At 48.6% G+C, this 10,952-nt stretch overlaps 1 protein-coding gene across 2 annotated transcripts; it reads left to right on the top strand.

The window, feature by feature from the left end:
- Window positions 1–6,636: 6,636 nt before the first annotated feature.
- On the top strand, window positions 6,637–10,155 carry LOC100274849 (uncharacterized). 2 transcript variants are annotated; one of them, XR_561694.3, is made up of 3 exons: window positions 6,637–8,209; window positions 8,635–8,673; window positions 9,789–10,155. XR_561694.3 is itself a non-coding variant. In XM_008669400.3 (2 exons), exon 1 carries the CDS (start codon window positions 6,743–6,745, stop codon window positions 8,195–8,197), a length of 1,455 nt encoding a protein of 484 aa, XP_008667622.1. In that variant the 5' UTR covers window positions 6,637–6,742; the 3' UTR covers window positions 8,198–8,209; window positions 9,789–10,155. The 2 variants fall into 2 exon arrangements, 1 of the variants encoding a protein (XP_008667622.1); XM_008669400.3 differs by lacking the exon at window positions 8,635–8,673.
- The last annotated feature ends 797 nt before the right edge of the window (window positions 10,156–10,952 follow it).

Below are 10,952 nucleotides of genomic sequence, written 5' to 3'. Positions count from 1 at the left end.
TCATCAGATTCTGACTCGGGTTGATCTATGACGTTGCACTCTTCTGCTTGATCCATTGAGATACTCGGCTGCAGGATTTCTTGCACGAAGACTCCGGGTGGGACCTGAGTTCGACCGGATCTGAGCTTGGACAGTACATCGGTTGCCGTGTTCCGATCTCTTTCTACATGATGAAATTCCAGACCCTCGAATTTATCTTCCAGCTTTCGGACGGCAGCGCAGTATTTTCCCATCGAATCACTTGAACAATCCCATTCTTTGTTTATCTGGCTGATGACTACCAGAGAATCTCCATATACCATCAATCTTTTGACGCCCAGTGATATGGCGATGTTCAATCCATGTATCAAGGCTTCATACTCGGCTGCATTGTTAGAGGCCGAGAATAGCAACTGGAGAGCGTATTTGAGGTGTTCGCCTCCAGGTGCAGTGAAGAGAATCCCTGCTCCTGCTCCCTGCAACTTCAGCGAGCCATCAAAATACATTCGCCATACTTCTGTCGTCTCTGGATTGTCTGGAACTTGCTGTTCTGTCCACTCTGATACGAAATCAACCAGTGCTTGAGTTTTGATGGCAGTGCGAGGTCGGAACTCGATATCGTGGGATCCCAACTCGCAAGCCCACTTGGCTATTCGGCCAATGGCTTCCTTGTTGTGAAGAATGTCCCCTATTGGAAAACCAGTGACCACTATGACTTTGTGGTCGTCAAAGTAGTGGCGCAGCTTGCGGGCAGTTAGAAGTACTGCATATAATAGCTTCTGAACCTGAGGATATTTTTTCTTCGAGGGACCTAGAACTTCACTGATGAAGTAAACAGGATGTTGTACCGGATAGGCATGCCCTTCTTCCACTCGCTCGACTACCAACGCAGTGCTTACCACGTGAGTCGTGCAAGAGATATACAGCAGCAAATCTTCAGCCGGTTGAGTCGGCGTAGCTCGCCGGGGCGGTTTCAATACTGGTGGTGTCGTCAAGAATTTTTTCAGTGCATCTAGAGCTTCTTGTGCTTCTGAAGTCCACTGAAACTTGTCCACCTTCTTGAGTAGCTTGTAAAATGGCAAACCTTTCTCTCCCAGTCTGGATATAAATCTGCTCAGAGCTGCCATACATCCAGTGAGTCGCTGAACCTTCTTTTGTGACCGAGGAGCTTCCATCTTCATGATAGCTTCAATCTTATCTGGATTAGCCTCAATTCCCCGGTGGCTGACGATAAATCCGAGCAACTTTCCTGCTGGTACCCCGAAAACGCATTTTTCAGGATTGAGCTTCCATCTATATCTTCTCAGGCTGTTGAAAACCAGCTGTAAATCTTCGATGAAGTTTTCCAAATTCTCCGTTTTGATCACCACGTCATCAACGTAAGCCTCCACACGCTTGCCCCAGTGATCGGCTAGGCATGTTTGAATGGCTCTCTGATAAGTCGCTCCAGCGTTTTTGAGGCCGAACGACATGGAGGTATAACAGAAAGCACCAAACGGAGTGATGAACGCCGTTTTTTCCTCGTCTTCTTTTGCCAAACTAATCTGATGATACCCGGAATAGCAATCTAAGAAAGACAGCATAGAACATCCAGCGGTGGAATCCACCACTTGATCTATCCTCGAGAGCCCGAAGGGATCCTTCGGACAGTGTTTGTTGAGATCAGTATAGTCGACGCACATGCGCCAATCCACTTTATTCTTTTTGAGTACAAGAACAGGGTTGGCTAACCACTCGGGGTGTAATACTTCTCTAATAAATCCAGCCGCGACCAAGCGAGCTAACTCGGCACGAATGGCCTCTCTCTTGTCGGGCGTGAAACGACGTAGCTTTTGCCGGATCGGCCTCGCCTGAGGATAGACCTTCAATTTGTGCTCGGCCAGTTCTCTTGGGACTCCCGGCATATCCGCAGGTTGCCATGCGAATACGTCTCGGTTATCTTGTAGGAACCGGACGAGCGCGCTTTCCTATTTGTCATTCAAACTGGAGCTGATGATGGCCGTCTTGCGCTCATCAGCGAATCCCAGGTTGATTCGCTTGGTTTCTTCAGTCGGCCGCATAGAGGTCGCGGCCTGAGCTTCGTTTGCCGGTACGGCGAGGTCTTCCTCAGGCTTAGAGTTCGCCGGCGTAGAAGGAACCGTTGACGGCTTGGTGGTGAGGGCTGCTTGGATGGCCACCCGGAAACATTCTGCGGCGCCTTGGAAGTCGGCGCACACAGTTATGATTCCTTGCGGTCCTGGCATCTTCAGTATCATGTATGTATAGTGTGGAATGGCCATGAATTTGGCCAACCCCGGCCTCCCGATGATGGCGTTGTACCCGCAGTCGAAGTTCGCCACCTCGAACCTCAGGAACTCGGTTCTGTAGTTCTCCGGAGTTCCGAAGGTGACCGGCATGTAGATGTGGCCCAGCGGGTATTCCCCTTCCGTCGGCACGATGCCGAAGAAAGGAGTGTCCGACTCGTGGAGCTCTTTGAGGTGAACTCCCAAGCCTTGGAGCGTACGGGGGAAGGTGACGTTGATGCTGCTCCCCCCGTCCACTAGCACCTTCTTTACCCGGCTCTCTCGGATCACCGGATCGACGAGGAGCGGGTATTTGCCTGGATGGTCGAAGTTGAGCCATTGATCCTCCCGAGTGAAAGTGATCGGGTGCTCCGACCACCGGTATGGGGTGGGAGGGCCGGTGGTTGCCACCAGTATCTGGCGGTCGTTGAGCTTTTGTTGTCTTTTGTTCTCCTGCGACCCATGTCCGCCAAAGATGACGTTGACCTCCCTGTCAACGCGCGGGAAAGCTCCTCCTCCCCCCTCCTCCTGCTGATGGGGCTGTCGTGGTTCATCTGGTCCTCCCCTCGGCGGAGGAGGCGGTAGAGGTTGGAAGGGTCGGCCGTGCCCGACGGAGTGCTTGAAGTCCCGGCAGTTACGGAGAGTGTGGCGCATGTCCTTGTGGTACGGGCACTGGGCGTCGAGGATGTCGTCCAGCGTGCGCTCGCCTCCACGAGGCCCTCCTCGGGCGCGAGAGGCGGGTGGTCCGGCGGCGTGTACTTCTTCACGAGGCCTCTTCTCCCAGCGTTTGTCGGGTGGCTGGTTCGCGTCGCGTCGTGGTGCTGTCGGTGCAGGCTTTGCTCCTCCGATGAGATCCTGGGCCCGCTCGTCGGCGGTGATGTAGAGGTCGGCTTCCCGGAACAACTCCTCGGAGGTAGTCGGCGCCTTTTGTAGTATGGCTCGGACGAAAGCCGAGTCATTGGATCCTCTGTAGAAGTCCTCGATCACGGCCGCCTCCGTGACCTCGGGGATGCGGTTTCTCATGGTCTGGAACCTTTTGAGGTATGACCGGAGAGTCTCATCCCCCCGGCGCTTGATGGATTTGAGGTCCCATGGTTGCGCTGGCTTGTCGGAGAGAGACTGGAAGTTGGCGGTGAAACGTCGACTGAAGTCTCCCCAGTCGTCGATGCAGTGTCGGGGTAGATGTCGTAGCCACTGCAGCGCATCTTGCCCAAGGACGATGGGTAGATACGCGGTCATGACGTCTTCGGATGCTCCAGCAGCCCGAGCAGCGGTGGTGTAGACGGCTAACCAACCCCCTGGATCCTGCTTAGGTTCATATTTGTCGACATTGGATACCTTGAAGTTGGGAGGCCATTGGATGGCCCTAAGACGCGGAGTAAGAGCGGATACTCCGCACGTGTCCTCCTGTCGTCGGGGATGACGTCTGTCCCGGGGAGGGGAGTGGTGGTGGTGGTTCCTCGACCGTCCCCGGGTGGTACCGCCAGTTGAAGCTGTTGCCGACTCAGTCCTGGTGGCCTGGCTTTGAGTCGGGAAGCCATGATCTCGGTCATACTCCTCCCGACGGCGAATTTCGTTCTCATGCCGCCGTTCGCGCGAAGCATTGATAGAGCTTCGCGCGTCTCGGCGACTGTTGATGGCGTGTCGCAAATCGTTCGGCGGGTGAGCGAGTGGTAGAAGATGGTTGGCTGCCTGAGTGAACAGGCATCGGTATCCCTCGGCGTCGGGAGTCCGAGGAAGTCCGTCAGCTATCCGAGCTAGAACGCCTCCGACCTCGCTCGGCGTGTTCATAGCTCGGGCGAAGTCGGGGTTCAGGTTGCGCCCGAAGAGCGGATTCTCCCGGCGTTGCCTTGCATCTTGCTCGGCTTGCTCCTGAGTCCGTCGGCGATCACGTCGTCGGGAGTTCCTTCGTTCTCTGAAGACGCGTTCTTCCGGAGTTTCTCCTATCTCCGAGACCTCGTCTCGTGAGACAGGTTGCTCCGGATCCCGTTCTTCGACCGCGTGATGTCGTCGAATGTTCCTGCGTCGGTTCCTCCGTCGGCGGGATTCTCGTTGAGGTGGTTCTTCTCCAGGCGCGGTCGGTTCGTCGTCAGAGACGGCGGGCGACTCCACTCTCCCGATGAAGAGGACGTCGGGGTAGAATGGTACTGCTGTCGTGGCGACTTTCTTTCCGTTCTCCTTTGAGGCCGGAGGAACGGGAAGAACGACTTGCCTTTCCCTGGTTTCCTTCTTTCTCGTGACCCGTGTCCATTCTTTCGTCGGGGAGGTAGACAGCGGAGTCTTCCGGATCAGCGAGCTTCTAGCTCCAGCCTTCCCGGAGACGATCTTTTTCCGAAGAGCCGGAGGTAGCGTCTTTCCAGCATTTCCGGAGTTTGTTGGAGGAAACTTCTCTTCTGGCAGATCTGCGATGCGGTGTAGAATTCCCCCTTCATCCGCTACAGATGAGATTGTCCCGAAGCAGAATACAGATCCGGGACGCACGGTGATCTTGCTGTGGAAGGTGACGGCCATTGAGCTAGCTTGGATCGTCGACACACCCCCTACCTGGCGCGCCAGCTGTCGGTGTTTTGGGTCCGACCGCACACCCGGGGTTGCCCCTCAAGGTGTTTTTAGGAGTAGGACGGTGTCAACGACTGTAGCAAAATGGTTCGTGCCGATCGCACGAGGGACAATGGACAAGATTTGCAGGTTCGGGCCGCTTAGAAGTGCGTAACACCCTACGTCCTGGTGAGTATATGAGCGTGGTTACAAGAGGACTCTCTGATTGAGGGCGCAGAGAGTTTACGTGGGTGGCTAAGTAAAATAGGGCCGATCGATCTGAAGGGGTGCCCCCTAGGCCTTATATACTCGACCGTGGGGCAGTACATGTGACATGATAACATCAAGTAGCTAAAAGATAGTGAACCTCTTGAGTTTATCCCTACGTAACCCTCGCCGACTTATCCTCGCATGGTTCCGTTGCATGGGGGCTTCAGCGCGGGAAAGTCGGGTCTCTGTTGCGATTCATTCGTTCGACGTTGTGGGCCGTCCGAGTTTGCACCAATCCAGTCTCACGTCTTCTCTTCTTTGTTGGTTGTCTTTCCCTAGGCCCACGAAAGAATGACCTTATGAATTATTGGGCCCTTGGGCCTTTCGTGAGGCCTTTTACTTCTTTAGTGGACCCAGGGGATATCTATCCCCCACAGAGCTCGTTACGAAAAACGATCTGGCACCGTGAAGGGGCTACTGTTGGGGGTCTGCTTCGTCGTCGAAGGTCCCATAAGAAGGAACACCTTCGGAAGATTGACACAAAGCCGAAGCTATCAATCAAAGAGCTTCGGAGTACATTTTCAGATGCACCGACTTAAAGATGAAATGACCAATCGGCCCGTGATAGTTGGTATTATGATTGTAAACATTTGTAAAGGGCATGAATGTAATTTCTCACAGGTTGTGTCCTGCGCCTATAAATAGATGAATAGTACCCCTGTACTGTTTACGCTATCTTGTATTCGCTCGTGCGCAACACTCGGATTTTTATCTTCTGTCAAGCCGAAGGTACAAATGTAATTAAATATCGTCTTTAATTATCCAAATTTATATAATGAAGATATGTGAATGATGTTATATGATTATTCATGTTAACTTTCATGTTTCATATGCTTTGTCTTTCATTATCGTATACCATGATGATGAAGGTACGTCATTCATGACCTTCGTCCGAAGATCGTTATATCCTAAGGGAAATAATGCTTCGAAGGACGAAGGACATTAACATTTAATATTTTGTGTTGCCTTGTTCTTAACTCATAGCATTTGAAAACAAGTCCCCAACACATATGTATATATGCATTTATTTAAGCTCACATGAAGTTTCTGGTGGGATCAAGTTTTTAATAGTTTTGGAAGTTGTGTTTCAAAATCTATTAGAGAATCCTTCTTTTCTACTATCAGTTATGTTTTTGACAACTTAAAAAAATAGAATAACTTTAGAAAAGTATTTTTTTTTGAACTCTTGAAAATGCTAATGTTTGGCAACAATGATTCTCAAATATATAGTTTTATAATACTATATTTTGTAATTGTCATGATAATACAGTAGTTTTAGTAGGTACAGAAATAATATAGTTTTAAGAAACATTGTTTAGACACAACATTTTAAACCATGATATTGGACAAAAGCTAGTTATACCATAAAAACTTTGAGTTAAAGTAGAGTTTCTAATACTCCAAAAATATTATTGATATATAAAATACTATAGTTTTAAAAACAAAGTTTTTAAAAATAGAACCAAACACGTCATAACATAAAATACTATTATATTACTCAAAACCGTAGTATTGGATAGAAACCATAGTTTTCCGTGAAACCCTCTTGACCGTTTGATTTTAGATCGGCCCTTCACGCGTCAAAGCCTCGAGAGCAGAGACTGCAGAACTGAACATCCCAACCCAAGTCCCGAACCCTCCCTCACCACTCCCCCGATCTCCGCCACTCCAAAATGTGGCGCCGCCACCACCTCCTCCGGCTACTTCCGCCTCCGGCCACCGCCGCTACCGCCGCGGCCCCTTCCCACTTCCTGCGCTACCTCTCTACCTCAAGCACCCCGACCCCGGCCGCCTCCCTGGCCTCGTCCCTCGCGTCGGCGCTCACTGCGCTCTCCACGACCCCGCCCCCCGCCACCACCCCGGACGCTTACTTCTCCCTCCACTTCTCCGACGTGCGGCCTACCAACGCGCTCCTCGCCGAGGCGCTCGCGCTCTCCCCGCCCGCCACCTCCCGCGCCGCTGCCGATCTCTTCCGCTTCCTCGTCCGCCGCCGCTCGCTCCACCCCTCCGACGGCGCGCTCGCGCCCATCGTTCGCCACCTCGCCCGCCGCCGCGACTTCCCCGCCGTGCGCGCGCTCATCCAGGAGTTTCCAACCGCTCTCGGGCCCACCACGCTCGACGCCTATCTCCAGCAGCTCACCAGAGCCGGGCGCCCAACGGACGCTGTCAAGGTGTTCGACGAATTGCCGGAGCAGCTCCGTAACCGCGAGGCTCTCACTTTGCTGGTCTCCTCGCTTTCTTCCGAGGGATTCCCCTCGCACGCAGAGCGAGCTGCCAAGAAGGTCGCCAGTGAGATCTTCCCAGATGATAATATCTGCACTTTGCTTGTATCTGGTTATGCCAATGCTGGTAAGCTCGACCATGCGCTAAGGTTGATTGGTGAGACACGTAGAGGTGGGTTCCATCCAGGATTGGATGCGTATAATGCTGTTCTTGATTGTGTCTGCCGGCTCTGTCGCAAGAAGGATCCACTGAGGATGCCAATAGAAGCGGAGAAGTTCTTAGTTGACATGGAAGCAAATGGGATTCCTCGTGATGCAGGCACATTTCGGGTTCTGATCACAAATTTTTGCAAGATCCGCAAGACAGGGGATGCCATGAATCTGTTCCAGCGTATGGGTGAGTGGGGCTGCTCACCGGATGCTGACACGTACTTGGTGCTCATTAGGAGCTTGTACCAAGCTGCCCGAACTTCAGAGGGGGATGAAATGATAACGTGGATGCGGTCTGCAGGATTTGGAGATAAACTTGATAGGAAGGCATATTATGGATTCATCAAGATTTTATGTGGGATTGAGAGGGTTGAGCATGCTGTCAAGGTATTCCGTATGATGAAAGGTTATGGGCATGCTCCTGGAGTAAAATCATATACCTTGCTCATTGAGAAGCTGGCCAGACACAATTTAGGGGATCGTTCTAATGCACTTTTCAGGGAGGCAGTTGCACGTGGTGTACCTGTGGCACAAGGAGAGTACAATGTTGACAAAAGGTATGTCAAGACAAAGAAGGAGAAGACGGTGAAGAAGAGGCTGACTTTGCCAGAGAAGATGAGATTGAAGAGCAAGAGGTTATACAAGCTCAGAATGAGCTTTGTCAAGAAGCCCAAGCGTCGAATGCTCCGGGTTTAAGCATAATTTTGGGTAATTCTCATAGTCATGCTGATTTCATTGCCATGTCGATGGTTATCTTTTCTGAGGACCAGTCCGTCATTGTTGTTAATCACTTTGACCTGCACTACTGCCACTAAATAAATACTGGAAATTTCAAATGCAGATATATTAGATGTGGCCACATTTAAAACAATTTGTTGTCAAATGCAGATACTTGTGTCAAAATAAATACTGGAAATTTCATGGAAACCAAGGTGCACTACTGACAAATACCAAAATTCCTGGGTCACTCCTTTGTTAGGACTGGAAATATCATATATGCAAGCCTATACTTGAATACGAAAAGCTTAACTTGCTTTCATGTTCCTTGTCCAATGTTACCTACCTGAGCTACACCTCTGCCTTCATAAAGCTAGTAGAAATTGGAATTTTTTATTCCTCTTTATTTTGTGTAGTTCGGTCTGCTGCAGAATAACTTCATGGGAACACAGCAGGTACATTTTTTTAGAAAATCATTTCGTTTGACTTTATGGACCTTTCACTGTGAAAGCATGGATGCTGTGGTCAGGTTCTTGCACCGGTCTGTAAATATGAGTTCCAAATAACTTTCTGTTGCCCCTGTTTGTTTCGGCTTTTCGCAGCTTCTGGCCACCAAAAGCTGTTGTGGACTGCCAAACACTCAGCTTTTCAGCCAGCTTCTATAAAATTCATTTGGGTAAAAACCATTCAAAATCAACATAAACCTATAATCGGTTGAGTCGTCGTAATAGTAGTAATCCGTCACTTTATAGATCCTGAGCCCCATGGACAACTTTATCTTTCTCCGCACGTAATCCTAATGATACTCAGATTCTCTACACAGCCAGATTCTCCCCACAGCTAGATTCTCGGAAAAGCTGGTCAGAAAAAAGCTGAACCAAACAGGCCTAAGGTTGCACTGATACATAGTCCCTTATTATCATGCTTCTGGTTTGATACATATACGCATGACCAGAGCATACTCCATATTGTAGGAGTGTTGGCTTGTCTACTTTTTAAGCTCCTCTATGGCACCAGAACATATTCCGCATAGCAGATTAGAATGTACTTAGCTCCACCAGTACAATTCTACATGTAGGCTCCTCCAGCTTTCTGTATTGTATTTGTATCATATCTTGAGCTTGACTTACAAATTTGGCTTCTTACCATCCAGTTTGAACATATGGAATATTCTCTGCTCATGCAACATCTTCCTTGCTCTCAAGTTTGAGCATCCTTCATGGAATTGTTTAGTGTCGAGCATAATTACCATGTCGTGAAGTTGCAAATCCTCAACACATATATAACTGTTTAGTAGAGGCAACGCTACTGTGGGGTGTGGGCCCAACAGTGGCTAAAGTTACAAGATAAATAGAAATCGTATAATATGTACTAGATGCCACGATCATTATCAGTGATTTTCCCAATCATAGATTCCAGTTTGACCTAGTTTTGTGCGCACAACATGATGCCTAACACCGAGAAATAACGATATAAAAGTTTGCATTTTTTTGCACAAAATGTTGTATTTTGTAAATTGACTGCACATCGTTCACAACTATGGTACTAATGGTTTGTAATCATGTATCAGTTTGGTTGGAGCGGATGATCATGGGAGCGGACACCACCAGATCCAGTTATACTCCCTCCGTTTCTTTTTATTAGTCGCTGGATAGTGTAATTTTACACTATCCAGCGACTAATAAAAAGAAACGGAGGGAGTATCTCGGAAGATCAGAAAATTATAGTCCCTTAACTGTGCCTGCCCTTCTGAGTGACTATGCAACATCATTTTTCGAAGGCGAGAGCTCTGTATGGTTTCTTTTTTTTTTTTTACTTTTTTTTGGTTGATGCCATGGCGACTCCGGTGATGTTTGATGCAACACCTTGCATTCCATTATAGCACAATAACGCACCATTTCACTGAATTTAATTTACACTTGTGGTGATGTTCTGTACACCCTTGTTTTTCGTAGAAAGCATTGGAGTTATGCAATAACTCTATAACTTAATAGGCCACTTTTTTGCTGAAGTAGTTTGCTGTTTCCTGGTTCCCCCACATCTAGAGAGGGTTTTTTTGGATAAAAATCGACGAAAAATAAAGCTACATCAACCAAAAAAAGTTAGTTTTAATTGTCATAGACTTATATTCTACGGTCTCTAGTCCTTGCCGAATAGCAGACCAAAAACTAATTCAATTTTATGGGCTTCTATGTGCAAGCCGACAAAAAATATCTTTTAATTTTTTTGCAGTTCATGACCGAACTTATATTTTAAATTTTTGTTTCTTCTGAAGCTTTCAAAAGTCGAAGAACTTTGGCACGTCCCGTATAGACAGATTCTTATACTATAGTTCAAACTCTGACCACATATCATCAAGCATCTCGTCCATCCTATCATCAATGTCATGCTCTTCTACTTTTGTATGTCGATGTTGTGACTTGCTATGGTGCATCTGTTATAAATATAATCAGTTGCTCTCTGGTGGCAACCGACGTCTTCCAAAGGGACGTGCCCCTGCACGTCCCCACGTACGGACGTGGCTTTTGACCCCTCCTTTTGTGTCTCCTCCCCTTGTATAAATACATTGCTTTATTCAATAAAGTAACAAAGTTCTTATTTCATTCTCGCACAGTTTCTACTTTCACACGTCATCAGCACTTGCTTTTACAAAAGAGAGCAAAGACCAAAACAAGAAGACCGAAGGCAAGAAGTTCTTCATCAAAGAAAAAAACAGTCGGATTATGCGAAAGTC

This window comes from Zea mays, chromosome 2 (assembly GCF_902167145.1).
Source record: "Zea mays cultivar B73 chromosome 2, Zm-B73-REFERENCE-NAM-5.0, whole genome shotgun sequence".
NCBI classification, from domain to species: Eukaryota; Viridiplantae; Streptophyta; class Magnoliopsida; order Poales; family Poaceae; genus Zea; species Zea mays.
This window is presented reverse-complemented; position numbering and strand designations above follow the sequence as displayed.

Bases quoted from the DNA above. Each gene is read 5' to 3' on its own strand.
- LOC100274849 (XM_008669400.3), top strand. From the start codon at position 6,743: ATGTGGCGCCGCCACCACCTCCTCCGGCTACTTCCGCCTCCGGCCACC.